General features: G+C 40.1%; 1 protein-coding gene across 1 annotated transcript in view; it reads left to right on the forward strand.

Annotated features, from left to right (window-relative positions):
* Positions 1–634: 634 nt before the first annotated feature.
* DCP1A (decapping mRNA 1A) overlaps positions 635–20376 on the forward strand; it is a 31887-nt gene continuing 12145 nt past the window's right edge. Inside the window, exons 1-6 of the mRNA XM_066558260.1 lie at positions 635–769; positions 1736–1776; positions 3584–3711; positions 12138–12204; positions 16548–16686; positions 20025–20144. Coding sequence (XP_066414357.1) covers positions 635–769; positions 1736–1776; positions 3584–3711; positions 12138–12204; positions 16548–16686; positions 20025–20144 — 630 coding nt within the window. The remainder of the gene's footprint in view (positions 770–1735; positions 1777–3583; positions 3712–12137; positions 12205–16547; positions 16687–20024; positions 20145–20376) is intronic.

Consider the following 20376-nt stretch of genomic DNA (forward strand, 5'->3'; position numbering starts at 1 on the left):
ATTTGTGGATGTTTTACTATACCTGAAAGAAATATTTCATCCCCAAATTCTTCTAAAACACTGAAAATTCCATATCCCACTGCAGACTGTGAACTACTGACACACTAGTAAATGACAGACACGGGAGCAAACAGCATCACCCTCCAAGTGCTGGGAGATAATTCTGAACCTGTAACCGAACTCATTGCACTTCCCAAGGCAGGCTGCAGTAAACCCTGGAGCCTTTGGGTTACTATTGGGGTAAATAAATAACAGCAAGATGCGAGGGCCGGCCCTCAGCCCTGCCCTCAGCCCTGCCCACGCGTGGCGGCGGGGGTGCGGCCCGGCCCAAGGCCCACGGGGCTCCGCCACGGGCCCGCGACCCTGCAAGCGCTCAGTCACGGGAGCTGCGGGGGGGGGAGGGAGAGTGGGGACCGGGGAAGGGTCCTGGGTCCCGAGTTGAGAACAGGGGCCCGGGAAGGGCCCGAGAAAGGGCCGGTGGGGTCGGGACGGGCCCGGCGGGGCGGGGCGTGGGCCCTGGCCGGTGGCGGAACTGCAGGCGCGGGCCGGGCGCTCCGGCCGGCGGCGGGGCCGGGCGCGCCGCTGCACCGGCGCGGCTGTTGCCGTTCCGCGGGCGGGGCTGCCCGGATCCAAGATGGAGGCGGCGGGCAGAGCGGGGCAAGAGATGAGCCTGGCGGCCCTGCGCCGGCACGACCCCTTCATCACCGGCATCGCCGACGTGACCGGCCAGGTCGCGCTCTACAGCTTCAGCCCCAAGGACAACGAGTGGGTGAGTCCGGCGGGGCGGGCTCGGCCGTGCCCGTGCCCCGGCAGCCGCCTGGCCCGGCGCGCCCGCACGGGGCCCGCGCGGGGCTGCGCTCGCCCGGGGGAGTTCGGGATTTGGGCGCGTTGCCCCCGCTTGTGCTGGGAGAGAGCAGAGGGAAAGAGACGAAGAGAGCAAGCGAGGAGGAGAGGAGAGAAAGAGGAGGAGGGGTAGGAAGAGGGAGAGGAGGAGGAAGAGGCAGAGGAGGAGGAGGAGGAGGGAGAGGCGAGGCCGTGTGTGCGCTCGGGGAGGCGGCGCCGTTCCCCCTCGGACCGGGGCTGGAAGGCGCTTTGGCTGCTGGTGGCCATTGGCTTTTTCTCTTTTTTAATCGTACTTTGTTGTTGTTGCTCGCGCCTGTTGCACAGAGCCCTAGCTGGGGAAGAGGGGGATTTAAGAGACGTGAGTGTTCGTCATTGATTAAAGCACGGTTTTGGCTCCACTGCCGGGTTCATCACGGAGCCATTAAAAGGAGAATACGGGGAACTCCACGGTGTCAGGGCAGCCCTGGAGCTGTAGCAGCTTTCCTCGCACATGCCCGTGGTGAGGATTGCTCTGGGAGCTGGAGTCTGACACAGGGACATGGCCCCGGTCCAGCCGTGCTCTGCTGTTCTCCTTGGAGCAGAACTGGAACACAAACTCTGCGAGATTTGGAGCCTGCCCCGGCAGGGGAAGGCTGTGGAACGCTCTGTGTGTATCACATCGGCAAATTGAGAGAGTGAGCAAAGTATTTTGGCAGTAGGTTTAACTTCCTAATCTTTCTAATAAAAAAAAAAAAAAAAGGTAGTTTCTGAAAACAGCAGAGCATATTTTTAGGCCTGTGATGTCAAACCTTATGGAAAGATAAGGATATTGTAAGTCTCTTATTAAAACAGTGTCTAAAACCTACTTGTGTGAACAAGCTCATCCCTGAAGTGCTTTTGTTGTTCTTTGTAGGAGAAAACCGACATAGAAGGGACCTTATTTGTGTATAAAAGGTAAGAGGTGGTTTGGGTTGGTTTTTTTGGGGGAGGGGGGATATAGTGGTGGTGATGTTTGTTTTCTTTCCTTAAGAAAACAAACTCCAGATGGCTTCCTGCAGAGCTTTCATACTCATCATTTTTTGCTTGTCCAGCTGTTAACTGCTGTGTACTCACTCAAAAAGAATAATTTCTGCACATGGATGAATAACTCTGTTAAAAGCCCCTATAAGTCTTGCTGAGAAAGCATAAAACCTGAATGCCACATATGTACCCACATCAAAAACTGGTTTTTTGAGCTTATTTTATTAATCCAGTAGCATTTGTTAGTGGATTGAGTTTAAGTGCCAAGTCTCCCTTTTGTCTCCTAAAATCCATGAAGCTGATTATGAAAACAATAGAGATGAGAAATTAAATAATATGTTTTAATTTACTCTTGGAATATGGCATAAATTTTTGTAAATGGCTGAGGCTGCCCAAAAACTAGAGATTTTGTAGTGTCTGGTTTTGGGGGCTATTTGATTTCCTTTCAAAACAATGGAAGAAATTTCCAGTTCTCTAGGACAGGTAAAAGGGGTGAGGAGGAGAACCAGCACATAAAATCAATCATAAGTTCAAGTTTTAAATTATAGGCAAATAAAAAAATCTAAATGAAATAACACTTTGTTGAAGATAAGAAATATAAATAATGCAGACTTAAACCATCCTGAAGCAGACTGTCATAGTTTGGTCATTACAATATTTTATCCTGGCATTATGTAGGGATTTGAGTAACCACTTCCTGCTACTTCAGCTCCCAGTTTGGAAATACTTAATGTAAGAAAGTGAACCAAACTTAAAAAAAAAAAAAAAGTCAAAACAAAAACCAAAGCAAAAGCTTTCAGTGTCACTACCTGATGATTTCAAACAAGTTCTCTGTGGTGCATTAAGAGATTCACTTGTGATGGTAATGGTTGTTTACCCTGTTCTTGGAAGCTCTTGACAGATTTTTGTTATAAATCATTAGGTAAAGGTGGCCACATTGTTACAGAAATATTTATATTTACCAGCTAATTGTGTCTGATTTTTAGCCTGCCTTGATTGTTCTGCTGTTGTTGGTTATACACCAGTTTACTGGCACAGTTGAGTGCTGACAGGACATTCATGCAGCAAGAGAAAACACATCTAAAACTGTCTTGAACTTTCAGTGCTTGCTCAGTGTTCTCTTTTTCCACTTGGTGTCCAGGAAAAATATAGATAAATAAAAATTGCTTCACTAAACTATATAATTCTGAATAATTTACTTTCAGGACACTGGGTTGGTTAAGTCCTTATTTCCAGAGTCTCCCTTTAGGAGGAAATTATGTTTATGGTTCCCCCTGTAAGTGTACTTCATGCTATTTAAGACAGCAGCTCTTTTTTATTGTCATGTCTATTTGCAGTAAGGTAATGGTGCTGTGTAAGTGGTTTGGTTTTTCTCCTCTAATAAAAAAATTCTGAAATTCCTCAAAATGATCTTATGTCAAGTATTGAATACATTTGCATTTTAATGGTAGACCTGCCCTAGTTTTTTTGAATAGATTTTTCAGAGGCGTATCTTTGATTCAGCAGTTTAACAGTGTAGAACTGTAATGTTAATCCTAATCCTGCTTTGAGGTAAGTGTAGTTTGAAATTGAAATTAGGTGGCATGCCAAGAAATGGCATAGAAAAACAGGACTGCAGGACTGCTAAATCTTCACATAATAAAGCAGTGGAAATTTGAAGATAAATGTCTAACTTGGTTTCAGAAAATTACTTCTCTTGATGGAGATATTAATCCTTGTTTTGTTTTAATTGACACAATAGGTCAGCTTCTCCTTATCATGGTTTTACGATAGTGAATCGACTGAATATGCACAACCTGGTTGAGCCAGTAAATAAAGATTTGGAGTTTCAGCTCCATGAACCTTTTCTGCTCTACAGAAATGCCAGCTGTGAGTATAACTTTCTCTAATCCAAATAAACTTCAGGTTGTTTTATAACCTAGATCACTTCTGATTTCTGTGATGTCTGTTTCAAATACAATCTAATGGGGAGGGTTCCAGTGAAATATCTGATGATGTTTTCTGTCTACAATGCTAAATTTACTTAAATAGCTGTTCTATTATATTATCATCACTGCCTGCTTTCAGTAAAAAGCAAATATACTACCAAAGTGCAATGTTGCTCTGGTCTTTAATTAATGATCTATAGGTTTGATCTAAATGTATCTCCCTCCTCCATCAGAATGTCCCCTTGATGGGAACACTGCATTGGCTGTGCTTTGGTGTACCTAATAGACCAGTCAAATGTTAATCCCTTCCTTTTTTCCCCATGGAAGACCTCTGGGATCTCTAAGAAGCAGGATAGATTCCATCATGGTGGCAAAGAGCAGCCTAAGGCAGATGATCTCCTCTGTTTCATAATCTCAGCAATCTTCCTTCCATAAGTGTCACAAAGAGGAAAAAGTCAAAACTGATCAGTAAGTTGAAAAGTCTAGGAGGTGAGGGAAGTGACTGGCAACAGACTGGGAGAAGTACTGTGTTGAGTTGGGTGTTTAGGCAGATTGCTTGTTTGCAAAGAAGGGGAGCTGTAGATGGAGGCAGTGGGGGTAAGATGGACCTGAAGGTGTCAGGAAAGAACTGCAGCTCTGAGGCTGGTGACATAAGGGAAGCGAGAAGTTGATTCATTTGGTGGGACTGCTGATGGTATAAGGAAGCAGGAGCTGCTGTGGAATCACCATGGTGTGTGACAGTGACTAGAGGATCATTGGATCATCCAGGGAAGGAATCACAGAATCATTTAGGTTGGAAAATACCTTTAAGATCATTACACCAAATCGTTAACCCAGCACTGCACAGTCCACCACCAACCTACATCCCTCAGTGCCACATCTACACATCCTTTAAATACCTCCAGGGATGGAGGCTCCACCACTGCCCTGGGCACTGTTCCAGGGCTTGACAACCCTTTCCATGAAGAAACTTTTCCTAATACCCAATCTGAACCTCCAGTTGCACAAAGTGAGGCCATTTACTCTTGTCCCATTACTTCTTATTTGGGAGAAGAGACCAAGCAGCACCTTGCTACAACCTCCTTTCAGGTAGTTGTAATCAGAGAAGGTATAGGCTGTGTGTGAAGCCAGTTGTTTTCCTTGATAAAAGCTCTCCTTTTCCTGTGGGACATAAGTGTGTATGATCTGTGGGAGGCTCAGGGGTTTAGGATAGAGATGACATAGAATAGTACAAGGAAGGAGGAAATCATACAAAGGTCAGCAAGGAAGAAATTACAGACTGGATGTGGGAATTGCATTCTGAAGCCATCAGTATTTTTTTTCCTCTTATTTCTTTGCCATTGACATTTTAAAATACTTTGGTCAGAAACTCTCCTTTCTTTCATTATCCCATCCTATCTCCAGTGATTGCAGATGGAAGATGTCCAATGCAGTTAGTATGTCATGAGTTATTTTCTCAGGTGCCACAAATAAACTGCAGATGAGTTTTTGTGCCCTCTGAGTGTGTTCACTTTGTTCAAATACAAGCTTAAAAGCATTGAAAATGGCATCTAAGCTTTTTATTCCTTATAATTTCCACATCACTTACTCCCTTACATTTTGCATTAAGCTATTTTGTTTTGGATTATTTTTGTTACATAAGGTTTTCTAAATTTTCTGTCCTCTAAAAGAGTTAGAAAACAAATTATATGGTTGAATTGTGTTAAAGCTGTTTGCCTCTATTTGCACAGTATTTGTGAATTTGCAGGCAAATTTGGATTTGCAGACAAATTTCAACATGTGTGTGTTTTGTTTGTCTGGGTGGATCAGGGGATTCTTGTCCGAGTTCTCTTCATGCAGAAGGATCTCCACTTCCACTCATTGCTTGCTGGCATGAAAAACCTTGGCATTTTTGGAGCTAATTCAAATCAGAGGTTTTAGCCACTGGTTACTATAATGTGTATTTCCAAGGGCTTAATGTCATGTGTCTCTAATGGCTTAAGGTGAAGTTCTTCTGAGAGCCCTTAATGACTGAAAGAGGATGGACAGCTAGTTTGTCTAAGGAGCAGCTTTCTCTTACACAACCCTGTGTCTTGTAGAGTGGCTTTTACTGTGTCCTTGAAGAAATCTCCTGTCATCATTAGAAACCCTTTATAAGTGATTGAGCTGCTCATTCTGTTTCCTTAGCTTACACATGGGTGATGGCTCAGACTATCCAGTAAAAACCTAAAATCGTGCTAATAGTGCTGTTTGTCAGAGACAAATAGGTACTTTGTGCCTCTGTAGTTACATTGTAACAGGATCAGTAACAAATAGAGATTTGTGCTTCACCAGGGCATGGTAGAAACAGTGGAAGATGATCAAAGCAAAACTGTGTCACCATGCATTTGGGGAAGGTTCCATGTCAACAATATTTATATTCAATGTGGTACTACTGTTATACAAACTTCATGTTCTTACTTTGTTCTGGGATTCTGTCTTGACTTAAAATGAGGCCAAGTCTGTTCTGTGCAGCAGATCAGACCTCTGGCATTTCTGTCTTCAGCAGCACAAGAGCAGTTCTGGGACAGTGAGTAACCTGCTCCAAGCTGCTGATGACTTATGTGAGGAACTTTGCAAGCACTCTACAAACATTGGTTTTGCTTGGCTGGAGGCTGTAAGAATGATTTGCCTGTCATACTAGATCATAATATTTTGGTGGGGTTTTACTGTTCTTTTGTAGTTTGATTTCTTCAAACACTCTTGCTATACAAAGGAATTGTTGGTTTTCTGCATATCAGAAGTTACTTTGTTAAGCTGTAGACATGAGATACTTTATCCAATTGCACAGAGGCATTTTCATCCTCTCAGACCGAGACTGGGTAATTGCCATTTTATTCTTATGGGAAATTACTGATTTTCACAGCTCTTGGGGGGAATCCTCCCATTTTTGGCAGGGTGGGGGAATGAAGCAAATTTCCATGGGCATTCTGGAAGGAGAGCAGATACCTTTCTTATATCTGCCTTTTGCTGTTCTCTGAGCACAATGGAAGACATTTGGATCACTTTGTTATTATTCTGTGAGGTTCCCCTCCATCCCAATCCTACCTTTTTCATATTTCAGCTTTTAATGGGGAAATCTTTCCTCACTCCAGAATTTTTGTTCTCAAAATTATTTTGGCTACATAATGTGGTTCTAACCCCAAAAAAATACCAAATGCAAAAAGTTGGATATAACGCTGCCCCAAGACTTACACCATTTATTTTGTTGGGCATAAGACCCTAAAAGAAAGATGATAAGAATGTGGCTAAGAAACTGTGAGACATTATACCACTTGCAATAGTTAATAGAAAAAAGGTATTCTTGTTTTCACTGTTAAAAAGAATTAAAGAAAGCAAATATCAGCAAACACAAACAGATAAGAAATTACCAAATTGAAAAGAGATTGTTTGACTTACTGTAACATATTTTAAAACTGGAATTACTCTTAAAAAGTAAAAGTTTTGAGATTATATTCCACACTTAATGTGGAATATATTCCACATGTGGAATATAATGTGGAATTATATTCCACATTTTATTATTTCCTAGTCTGGAATAGGTATTGCTGGGTATATTTGATCCTTGTTGAACTCTCCCTCTGGACACATGCACATTCTTTAGAGAACTCAGATTATTTGTTCATTAAATACTGAATACCATTGACTTTTTTTTTTTAATGAACCCAAGCTTGTTTTCTCTTGTCTGTGTTTTGTGGAAAGCATGTTAAACTCTGTTTTGAAAAATGCATGCAGTTCAGCCAGTAACAGTAATAACAGCCAAGTCTGAAGTTTAGTACTTCCTTGCAATCTGTAATGTGAGAATCTGGAGCTGTTAGTTAATAGTTTGCTTAATAATTAAGGAAAATTAGTCCAAGTTTTAAGCAGTATTGAACTTACCTCCTAAAGTCTGCAGGAAAGAGTCTTCTGAGCCTTTCTCATTTATAACTTTTCCCTTGTATCGGTGGTGTTGCCCTTGATAAAAAGGGTTTTTAATCCAAGCCAGTTCACTTGGGAGGTCAGACAGGCTGATTTCCATGGTGCAGAAAAGACAGATGTTTAGCATAAAAGTTGGGCATTAAAATAAATGGTCCTTGTTTGGTGTGGGGTTTTTGTTTGTGGTTATGTGGTTTTTCTCCTTACTTCCAAGGTAAGAGTAATACAAAAATAATGGATTTTGGAGAGGTTTATACATAAAAGTGGAAAACTCAGTTACAAAGTGCTGTCTTCTGGTCTTATTGTATTATTGATGAAAACAACTTGTATCCTGAACAGCAAAAGAGAAATGAGTTGCATTAGAAGTGTTTCAAAGAGCTCCTGACTGGTTTCAAAGCTGTAAGGAAAGTCTCTTATCACACATGTTCCATTAAGTGTAACATATCTGTGATTGCTGAGGCTGCCTGGCTCTCCAGCAAGCACATTAACCCAGTGGTTTAGTCTGAGATAAGAAAGGAGCCTTTTCTTCATATCTTCATAGCAGAAGAAGCAATGCAAGCTGGGGGAGGGGGGGAATGATTGAAAACTGTGGAGACATTCTAAAAATACATTGTTTGACCTGAAAGACAGCACTCTAACTGCAAGAAGTTTTCTTCTGTGGTTCAGGTTGCAAAGAAGCAATCCCTCTCCCTCCATATAATGCTCAGGTGGCAGTTAAAGTGTTCCTGAGCTTGGGTGCTGCTTGGCACCTGCTGAATTACTCCATGTTCCTGCTTCTGGAATTGTGCTGTGTGATATATTTGTGAAATGCCTTTAGGTGTTGAAAACAACAGCAAAGGGAGGAACTTTTCCCATTCATTCTAATGGTTTGTAAGTCTATGTGGCAGGCTAATATCTACATGTAGGAAATAAATATGAAGAATGTCAGTGATACAGAGCTGACTGACTGAGGAGAGGTGGCATTTCAGCTGACATTGCTACTAGAGGAAATACGAGCTTCAAGAGAGAGAGATTTATGTCATTTTGCCTCAAACTCTATTTGAGGTGTAAAATGATGCAATATATGTGCTTTTCTTTGTGGAAGTGAGATGGGGTTGTTTTCCATGGTTACATTATAGGAGGGCTTTCAAAATACAAGTCCTTTTCTTTCAAGAGTTTGAAAAACTCCATTTCGGTTGTTCTGCTTCATTGTATGGCAACATCAAAATTGGACCTGTAAAATAAAACTTTTTTCTCCCTTCTACCAGCTCTTCCTGATAGTTAAGGGAAGTTTTAAGCAAATCATCTCTTTGAATGAGTTGAGGAGGTATTTGTACAAATGGCTAAACTGCCTTGGGGAAGGGAGTGACAGTGTCTGGAATTGCTGAAACTGGCAGTGCTGATGAGTCCATGTGCACTTCCTCTCCTCTGGCACACAGTTCCATTCCAAGTTTTCCCTTCCTGTGTGTCCCAAGCTTCTTGTTTGTGCTCTCTTATGCTCCAACAGCCTTTCATGAAGCTGATGCAGAAATGGGATCAAGGATCTGGTCTGGACTAGAATGTACCCAGCTGACATGAGGGAGAGGGGCCCCTTGGGGTACAATGGGTTAAAAAAGTTGTGGAAATGTGAGGGTGGGGACACTGCCTCTTGCTGCTTACTTAAAATGAGAGGTGAAGTGAAACTACAATTTGGGGATGCAGCTTCATTTTATGATTTTATGTTGCCAAGGACAAGACTTCTGTCTCGCAGTGGCACTTGGCTATTCCCACTCTTAATCCAGATTATAGAAGAGTCCAAGACCTTCCTTTTGGTATTATTCAGCTGTTAGGCTTGAGCAGGAAGTCTTCCATAATCCTTCTGTTCTCTCAAAAGCTCTTTGGTTTCCCATTTCAGTTTTAATCAGGTTTTAAGGATTCATCCAGACAAGTTGGGAGAGAAGTTGATTATTATGTGTTTAGATAAATATTAATGGGTCAGTGTTTCTAACAAAAATTGCATATATCAGAGAAGAACATAGATTACGAAAATGGATGACTTCTTTTAGTTTTATGAAACCTGATTTGTCTGTGGTATGGGTTACTCATTATTCCAGGGGTGTCAAAATGCAGTGTGAATCCTACTGAAAGAATTGCTGCTGATGGTTACAAACAACTGTTACTTGATTGCTAAAGGTGCTGCCCAGCATTCAGCGTAGAAAAGCTAAAAGGAAAAATTCGGTGGCTTCTGTTGGGTGAAACTCTTGCAAGAACTGCAGTACAAAGGTGCCATCAGACATGGGAATATTCAGCTAATGTTTATGCTGGCTATAGCAAAAAATCACATATTTAAAAGGAGCTGGTAAGAGCCAACTCTGTCTTTGCTATAAGGACGCTCTTAATTGAAGTTGCATGCATGGAAGGAAGTGCAGTGTATAGGCAAATATATCCTAACAGTAATGCTGTTGGGACACACACTTCTGGGGAAGGGAGCTGAACTGGCAGTACAGGAGGACTCTTGGAAAGAGGAAGATAAACATTCCAGCCTGTGGCCTGTACCTACATTAATGCCCAAGTTGCAATCTGCTGTGCATCTTCGTGATATTGTGTAAAATTGTTTTGCAGTGACTCCCTGTGATTGCTTGCCAGTAGTACAAAGTGGAAAAAAGCCTCATACTCTACACCAAACTGAGATTTGGATCTACTTGTGGTCTTGTCTAGGCCTGTTTCTGGCAGAATTGAGTGTGACTTTAATAATTTTTCCCATTTAAATATTATTGTAAGTTCCATATCTTCATTTCTTCAGCAAGTATGCTTTTGAAGCAGCGGTGTCCTCTTGGCAGTTTGTCTGGTAATGAAGTCTTTTCTTCAGTGCTAAAGTATGAGCTACTTCTTTAGTCATGTAGCAACCTGAAAACTTTGTAGGTTTCTATGCAGCAGAAAATCCAGTTGTATTAAACTGTGAAGTTTAATAGAAGCATTTCATAAGCATTGGCTACATGTGTGAAATGCTTTTTTATTGGTTTATGTCTTTTGTGCATTGATTTCTTTGTTTGACTTGAAAAGCTTTGTTATCTATTACTTAAGCTGGAACCTCTAAACACCCAAATTAATCCAGCTGTTATTTAATGAAAGAAAGAAAAGTCATGAACTTCAGCTTGTCCTCGGATGTTCTTCTAGAAATGAGATGTCTAACTGACTTCTTGAGGATTTTGGCCCAGCAAAGTACACCTGGAATAAGTTGAAGGGCCAGAAAAATTTTGGTAAATAATTGTCCTCTTTGCCATGACTTGACATTATTTTGAGTGGGCTTTGCTTGAGCTTTTTGAGTATCTTGTGGAAGGAAAAAAAGTGAGTAAAGAAAGAAAAAGGATTTCACTGTGAAATAAAAATCTACCTCTAATGGGAAATGGTTGTGTAAATTTTTTTAACAGTCCTTTCCTTCACTTTAGGTGTATTTATAATCTGTGATTTCATCTACATAAAATCACTGGCATGAACTCCAGTATAAAGATGAGTTTTAAAAAGCTTGAATGCATTTTTTCAGAAATTGAAATACTTTAATGGTACCATGTGTAAAGTGGCCAATTGCCTTCGATGTTCTAGCACTTTATGCATTGACAAACTTCATAGATGAACTAAGATTTAAGGTAACCTGCATTGTGGGCTGCATTCAATACAATTCTGAAAGGAGTTGTGGAGCTTTGTGGCTTTGGTGCAGCTGGGGGCAGTGGGGAGAGGAGCTGCTGTGTGGGGAAAGGCCCTTGGGAGGATTGCTGGGGAAGGAGCAGCTCTTGGCACTCCTGACAGAGTTTCTCCCTCTGATGGAGCTCAGTGGTCAAGCTCCAGCTCTGCAAATTTTCAGTGGAATTTTACTTATTCTGAAAGGCTGTCTTGCTGAGCTGGAAGGTTTTTGCTCTCACTGCTTTGTCCTGGATACCTTCAAAGAGCAGGGGTCACTATCAGTGTAGTTTTAAGCTGTTCCATGAATGTGACTGTGTGATGGGAGCTTTGGTACTGCTTCCTTCTGGACAGGGAACCTTCCAGAGAGGCTCTGACTGAACTGTCATGCTATAATCCAAATGTTAATGTTGGTCTTTGAATTTGACATATTTAAAAATCAGTGGTTTTTTTAAAATGGATATTGCTTGGCCTAGCTTAAATTATAAAGTCAATTGAAAAGAGGAGGTTGCAACTGTAGTGAGAAGGCACCTGCTGGTTAAAACATTTTCCTGCCACTTTTATTTACTAACAGTATCAAGATTCTATAGTTCTTCCTTTCAATCTGACTGAAGTTGTATTTAGGTTTGCACATGTGCTGTTTCTGATTACTTTTTAAATAGTAGGTGGTGACACACAGTATTTCAATGGAAACTGATGGAAATTTGTATGTTGCAGATCTAATGGACTCCTGGTTTTTTGCTATTGATTTAATTACTTTTTTTTTGTCTTATACTTGCTTTTTTTCTTGTTTTCTAGTGTCAATTTACAGTATTTGGTTTTATGACAAGAATGACTGTCATCGAATAGCAAAACTCATGGCTAAGTAAGTACTGGGGCCTTCTAGAGATTATTCAATGTGTCTGGTTTTTTTCCTTACTCTCCTAAAAATGGAAGAATAAAACATACTTGCTCATACAAGCTTTTTTAACTAATGAAAATTACAGGTTTGTTTTTAAAAAAACCGCAGCATTAAAATTTTCAATTAAATTATTTTTTAAAGAGTTGAATTATTAGTTGGCATTCTCCAAAGAAAGCAACTATGTGCCCTGTGTGTTATTTTATATTCTGTTTTGTTGCGGGGTGCTGGCAAAAGATTTTCTAATGCAGAGAGTGTAATGAAATAAATGATGGTTGGGGTTTTTTGCTTGTTTTGTGGTGAGCTGGTTTTTTCTTGGAGTTTGTGGTTTGTTTGGGTTTTATAAGACTTAGCTGTTATTCCTGACTAAAGTGAAGAGACAAAAAACTAGTAGGAGAACTAGGTAGAATTTTCTAGAATTATAGTGGATTTGGGAGTGTAAGCAAAACTGAAATAATAAGAGCTTGGTGTTGCTGATTTCTGGATTTTGGGATAGTTCCTCTTGCTAAAATGCAGAGTTTAGGTGTACTACCCAGGCTATCATCTCATCCCTCATTCTCAGCTTTGCTCCTCTTTGCTATCACACTGCTTTCCTGAAGCCTCTTATCTCTTGCATGCCTTCAGCAGCATGTCAGGGCTTGCCAGTCAGGCTATCCTGAAGACTTGCACAATTTAATTACATGGAAATATATAATATTTAATTATATGAAAACTAGTCACAATGTAGATATTTTAAGCTGAATTCTAATTTCTTAGTGTAGGGAGTTTGGTGTGGGTTATTTGGCTTTTTTAAAATAAATTATTATTTTCACACAGAAGGAGTGAGAGAAAACACAAATGACAGACTTTGGTATCAAGATACCTTTCAAAATTCTTTTTCTTTTTTTCTCATCCTGATAACCCCATTTCCCACTTTTATTTTTTTCTTCCTAGTTATGTTGGACTTCTTATTGTTAGTTGGTTTGTCTGTATCTAAGGATTAATGGAAAGCAATTGTGTGAAACTGACTCTTGGATGTTGTTACCAAAACAAATAACAAAACATCTACTGCCTCTCCTCTTTAGAAACAGAGCATCAGAAGGACATGGCTTTCTCTTCTAATCTAAAACCATTAGTTAATGTTTGAAGTGTGAGAGAGAGCTGGACCCGTCAAACTCTACCATATTCACAGCTGCAGTGCAGATCTAACTTTAGATAGCAAACCTTGAGTCCATTTGGTCTGGTCACTGTAGCACAAATGATGGGCTACAGATACTTCAGGACTCTCTAAAAAGTGTGATCAGGTAACAGGCCAGTCTGGCCATGGTACAGCAGTCCATAAAGCACATTTACCCCTTTGGCTGGATTGCAATATTTACATTTTCTTCCAAGAGTATTAATTTTGTTCTGTAGGTTTTTGTCTTTGGGGTGGAAATTTGGATTTGCACCCTTTTGTTAAGGTGGAGTTTTTCTTAATCACTGATAGGAAAGAGTGCTGCCTTTATAATACTTCAGCACTTCCAAAACATAACCATAAAAGGTTTCAAGGAGATTTGCATTCTCTTCCCTGCATTTAACTTGACCTTATTGTGCCAGACTGAGTTAACAAGATTGCAGGCCATCCATTTGTATTTTGGTGGCTTATCTTTGAAAAGAAAAGTAAATTAGGCTTTGTAATCACAGACTTCACTTCTCACATTCTCTCCCTCCCCCTGCCCTTCTGTGAGGTTGTGCCAGGTATATTTTCAATGCTGTAACTCCAGATCTTCTTCAACAAACTGTCACAGCAGCTACTGTGTCCCTGAAGGAATATGTGCCTCTTCCACTATCTGATATAATGGAAAGAAACAGCAGGCCTTGCTTAAAAAAGATTTAATCCTGGATTGCACACGGAGCATGTTCAGTGGACAGATTTGCAGTAGTTGACTTTTCCCCCCAGGAAGGGTATTTCGGTATTTGATTTACAGATTTTTTTTTTACGAATTCTAGAATTTTCTGAAATGAAAACATTTCATGGGAGTCAAACTCCTGATTTCAGAAACAATTAATTTGTGTCAAGATGATTGATTGAGAGATGGCCTTTCTAGAAGAAATAGGGCAGAAACTGGAGGGCTTCAAATATTTGAGAAAACTATTGCATTCTGACTTGTAAGTTTGTATGGGGGGCTTATTTTCAGTTTAGTTTATAAGCTTGTTTTACCCTGTTTTCAATAGTCAGACCCAAGAGGCTTCTGAGATACAGGAAGCAGACAAGAATTGGGAAAGAATCTCAGAGTTCTGGGGATACAGTTTCACATTATATTCCATCACCACCATTGAAATGTAATGTGCACAAGACAGAAGATGGAGTTTAAACTATTAGACAGTTACCTAGATGAGAAGAGAATTTGTTATTCTTCAAAAAGAAAGTAAACTTTAAACTTTAACAAACACTTCATAATGAACAATAGAAAAATAGTATGAACTGTTTTTCAGAAATTTTTATGATACATTTCTGTGAAATGCCTGCACTCCTTGAAGGTGTTTTGCTGTGAGTTCAATCAGTACTGTTTTCAGGGGAGGATGTTTTATTGAAACCTTCTGGGCCAGCTAATTAAGGCAAAAGGAAAGTCTCAAGAGTGAAGCCTTTGCTGTGCCTGCCAGGCACCTTGTGTGATTTCACTTTGCCCAGAATCTTCCCTTGAACTGAAGTGTTTCTTTTTTCTTATACAATTGTGCTGGCATTTAACATCTCAGCAAAGCATTCTGATTCTCTTACCTTGCTCTTTCTCATCATTAGTTTTGGAGTTGAGTTTAGAGAGGTCCTAAGCCAGGACTGGGTGACCACATGAGGTGCTAGAACAAAATGTTCTCTCAGGGTGTCACCATAGAAACACTTGGGGAGTATTGAGCTGCTTCATCCAAACGAGCACATGCTGCAGTTCTCAGAAATTATCAGGGTTACATTGGCCTCCCTATTGTGAGTTACCTTGCCAGGTGATTGCTGCTTACAGAGAAGGTTGGAAGTAATCAGGAGCTGGTTAAATAACCAGCTTGTATGATGAAAAATTGTGAAAGCAACATTGAATTGCTAAAAGCCAAATCTAACCCTTTTTAGCTAAATTCTAGTGAAGTAAAGAAGCTTGGTAGCTAGAAAACTGGGAAGAAACTTCCAAAATGCAAACTGTTTCTTCCTCAGAAATGTAAACGTAGAGGTACATATAAATAATTGCAGCCTATAAAATCTACAGTTTGTCCTGAATCCTAACTGACCCAAAGAAACTGGAGGCTGGGATGATTGACACTTTCTGTGATTGGTGTGATGGCACCTCTTGGCTCCCCCCTCAGCCATCAGTTCCACAGCATGAGAGTTCTCAAGTGACATGCCAGCTCCAGAGCTCTGCCCTGTTTACAGTGCTTGTTTTTTCTTAACATATTTGATTAATGCAGGCTTAAAAAAGAAGGGATTACAGGCTGGTGTGTGTTTATTTCAAGAGGATAAGCTTCAGCGCACTGCACAGCCATGTATATCTTGTCAACTGCATATGGATTAGGAGTATATGCTGCTTTTATTTTTATTAATGAAATGACCAGGTACACATCAGCTTCTTGCATCTCTGACCTATCCTTCAGATGGAAGATTTTGGATACTTGAGGCAGGCAGAGGTGGAGTAGAAGTGGTGAATGAACCATAGGCACCAGGGGCCAGAGGTAATGCAGGTAATTGGAATCACTGCAGGGCAGCTTGAGGAGGAAATGGTTTGCTGTTTTTTCCAGAGCCTTAGGTGGGGGTGTGAGGGGTAACTTGCTCTAAGTCTTCTTGCAGACTGATTCCAGAGACATCTGGTGTGAGCCAGCTCTCTTCTTTCCCATTGTCTCTGTTGCATAATGGTAGGCCTCATCCTAAACTAGATCTGTGTAGTAATAGATTTTGTTGAATGACATGGCTTGACTTGGCATGTTAGGAAGTAAAGAGTAAAAATTGTATCTTAGTGTATGGTGTAAAACATGTGCTTTTTGTGTATCACATGCTTGGATGTCCACATATTTCATTGTAAAAATGTCTAAACATCAGAGTTTTATAGGAGTAGTGTTTGCTGTAGGCAAACTTTGAGAGAGACAGACCAGTGCTCTGTGAATGGGACATAAATCGTGCAGACCATTTGACAATTTGTCTTGTATGAACCTTGTAGCAAATGAAAACTTGTGTAACTTTGGTCAGCTATGTGTTAGGCTTCTAGTCAGGCAGAAAAATGGGTTAATGTACTGGGAGTACTTTTTTCTTTACTGCTTTTTGCAAGATGTTAACTCTAGTTAAATTTTTAAATCCTGTTTCTCCTTTCCTTTTACAGAGTGGTTGAACAAGAAGCTCAGAGGTCGCAGCAAGTTTCTCAGGACAGAAAAAGTCCCAGCAGAACCAATGGCTGCAATGAAAACAGGCCCATTGACATCCTAGAGATGCTTAGTAAAGCCAAGGATGAGTATGAACGAGTAAGTAAATGTCTCTTTTCTGGAAACCAGTTTTTAGCACATCAGCTGTGCTTGGTTTAAAGGGTGGGCAGTGTCTGCAATAGTTCCAGCAGCCTTGTTTTCAGAGTGATGTGTTGTTCCCTCCCTCAGGAGCACTGTACTAGGAAACCTTCTCTGATATCAGGCAAGATGGATTGAATCCCGATCATGTGGTCCAACTTAAAGTGTAGAAGGGTGGACCCATTTTATAATGATTTCTCCTGCTGTGAGAAAATCTTGTCTCTGGGAATAGCAAATAAAAATTGTACCAAACAGCATCTGTCTCTTCTTAGTCTCAAAAGATAAACTGTGGTGTTAGAGACTGACATTCAGTTTGTTTGTAGACTCTATAAAGCATATTTCTCATTAGCTATAGACTAAGTGTAACAATATTGTTCCTTTGTCTTTCTGTTCTCCAGTTTATTTCTTGTGTCCTGCCTACTGTTTCTCCCTTTAATAAAATAATTCATCTCAGAAGGAAAAGCCTGTTATCCTTTGCCAGTGCTAAATCCACAAGATTACATAATGAGGAATGTTACTTCTCTTAAGAAAAAACTACTTTATATAGTCATGAGGACCAAATTCATACAGGCAGGGTGAATATAAAGGTAATGTGTGGGAGATCCAAAAATGGAAGCAGAGATTCTGAACACGCCTCTTCCCCAGAGTAATAATACAGGAATGTGCCATAGTAAAGCAATGTGTGAGTATTGCATTGCAGAACCATTGGCTTCTGTGCCTGTGCTCCTGGGAGAAGAGGGAGCACATTTGTACAGGGCCTGATTCCTTCCAGGAGTTCCTTGTGCTGCAGAGTTCCTTTGAGTACTTGAAATTGAGTCTTTGTGAGATTCTGGATGGTTACCATACAGTGTGGGCTGAGAAGAGATCAAGCATGTGGATTAAACCTTGTATGAGCCATCTTAACCTGTCACTGTCTGATGTACATTGAGGTCAGGGCAATGTGATAAACAACACAGTATCTTTGACCCAGGCTAGATACTCATCTCTGGAAATCACTCCTATGTTCTTTTAATGCTTTAAAATACAGATGAAAACAAAATTCATTCTGCATGTGTGTCAGTGCTGTTTGGGGAGAAGGTGTCTCTGTGAAAGCCAGCATTGTGCAGGTAGCAGCTTTTGTGAGATCACAGAAGGAAACATCACAATGTGATTCATCTTTCAGTGCTGTATCAATCTAGACAGATTTGAAGAAATTGAAGTCTTTTTGCAAAGAAAGGAAAAAGCCCATACCACAGGAATGCACTGCTTTGGTAGTGCCCTCCTGGGTGTGATGAAGCTTTTCTCCCTCTTTGTCCTTGCAGTATTGGATAATGCACATTTCCAACAGATGGCTCTTGGATGACTTGGGATATTCCAGTTTCTCTTCTAATTTTCAGATCTTTTTCATATGAGAGTACTGAAAAGCTTTTGCTGTAAACAGTTCCTAAACATCATGGATGAAGCTCTGTAGACAAGTAAAATTCTGATGATCAGGAACAGATGCAGATATCTTAATGAACAGACAATATCTGTGGTGCCAATAATACAGCAGTGAAATAGGCAGGGCATGGGCTACAGCAGAGCTACTTTAAAATTGGGGGCTTTGTATCTTTATTTCTTATTGTTGTATATGTGTGTGTTTCTTTCTTAATATTTTTAGAACACCAGGAAAACTGGAATAATTACTTCATTTCCTTTTTGTGTGTACATGAACCATAAGTAAACTTGTCCATGGTGATCCATCAGAGCCTGCTGTTACTGTAGTGCTGTACAGTTGTCAGAAAAGCAGATCTGAACAATGTTGGTCACGTTTCAAGCAAACTTCTTTTGAGAATGTTCTGTTGACCACCTCAGCTTTAGCAACAAACCCCTGGCACATCAATTTCGAAGCTCTTGTAGCCAAAGTGTGCCAATGTAAACGTGATGAAGTAACCAACTTGTTTGGAATATGCCTTCTTGAGAGACCTTTCCTGACTTAATTGTTTTTTAAATAATTTTATGGCACTTGGTAATTATGCATGCATTTGTATTTAGGAGCAGAAAGTACTTATCTGCTGGTACATTCCAGATGGATCATACAGTAATCCTTGTGTGCAGCCCACATGAGATTGGCAGAGTGTCAGCATGAGAAGGGGGCAGAGGGAGTGAAAAAGAGATTTATGAAGGTCTGAGTGCTTTAATCTAGGATTCCAAATCAGCTTAATCCTTCAAGTACACACTACATCAAGCCCATATGTGAAAATGAATGAACTCTGAGATTTTTTTTTAATGAAGTGAATGGATGCTTTTTATAGTGTGGTTTTGTGTTTGTATTTCAGTTTGAGTAGGGAAACATACTGCAGCTTATCCTCTAGTGAAAAGAAGACTCTGCCTTTCCTGATTTTATTACTTAAAGGTCTCCAGCCTTTCAGGCACAAGGAGTTTTGACCTTCAAGTTAGTGACTAAAAGTCAGAAAGATGCGAGAGCCTGCTTCTCTTCTCTGTCCTTAAATCACAATATGTAGGCTTGGTTTTGTATTTATTGCTTTCAGTTAGAATTTGAAAACAAAAGAATAAAGCTCAGATTGCTTTTTAATCCCTTGCTAGAAAATTTAACCCATATTTTACTGCTTTGGGTAGGATACCAGAGCAGTGTGTATGTGTTGTACCAATGGTTGAGCTCTATCATATGCATCAGGTGTAGTTTACCCATGAAAGCTGGATTATTCTACAGTCTGGGTTTTTCTGGTGATTTTAAGAGTAATAGAATATCTGTATTTGTTTATTTTTATGTTTATTAAAGATGAAAGTCAAATCCAGCTGAAACATACTGTGTTATAATGCAACTCTCTTGCCTGGTTTTGTCTTGTTTGCAGAAAACCAAAGACAAGCTGTCTTTCTATCCATTTAGAGTACTTTCTGACAGGATTTTTTTTTTCCTAAGTTCTAGTTTAGGTTCCTGATTGAATGAAGTGTAACAAACTTCTCTGTTAGCAGCCAGTGCAGATACAGGGTGTGAAAAGCCCACCTCTTCTTTAATGTATCATTTTTGTTCTTGGTGAAAAAGTATAATCAGTTGTATTTTCTTGTTGCTTTTCTTATAATAATAAAGAGTAAAAGTTTTATGACTGCATACCAGATTCTGGATGTCTTGGTATGACTTTTATTTCCTAAAATAAATAATAATATTTGTGAATTCCACAGGGCTTACAAAAATAAGTGCTTTGTACCTCATCTGTATTTCAGTCCCAAGTGCCATGTAAACAGGACTGTCTTGTGGGTAAATGTAGACTGAAACTCATGTATTATATTAATTTTTTTTCCTTTTTTTTCCTCTTCAGAATCAGATTAGTGACCTAAGTATTATATCAAGTTCTGGAATGCAACAGAATTCAAATCCTCCAAAGCCAGAAAGCACAGAGCCTTCAGAACAGAAGCCTTCATTACAAGTGCAAGAGCAGGTATGTTTCATCCAACCCTAAATGAGGGTTTTTTTTTCATTTAATACTTTGTTTTGGTACCAAAATTGATTTTTTTTTTCTTAAGATGCCTTCAGTGTTTGCCCAATGTATTATCACTAAACAAATGAGTTTGAAGACTTTAAGGATCCTAAATTCTGTCTTTTGAAAAATGCTTTGTTCACACTACTGTGAATATCCACGTTGAAATGAGCCCACTTGGCTTCTGGAAGAA

The sequence above is a fragment of the Molothrus aeneus genome, chromosome 12 (genome assembly GCF_037042795.1).
Source record: "Molothrus aeneus isolate 106 chromosome 12, BPBGC_Maene_1.0, whole genome shotgun sequence".
NCBI classification, from domain to species: domain Eukaryota; kingdom Metazoa; phylum Chordata; class Aves; order Passeriformes; family Icteridae; genus Molothrus; species Molothrus aeneus.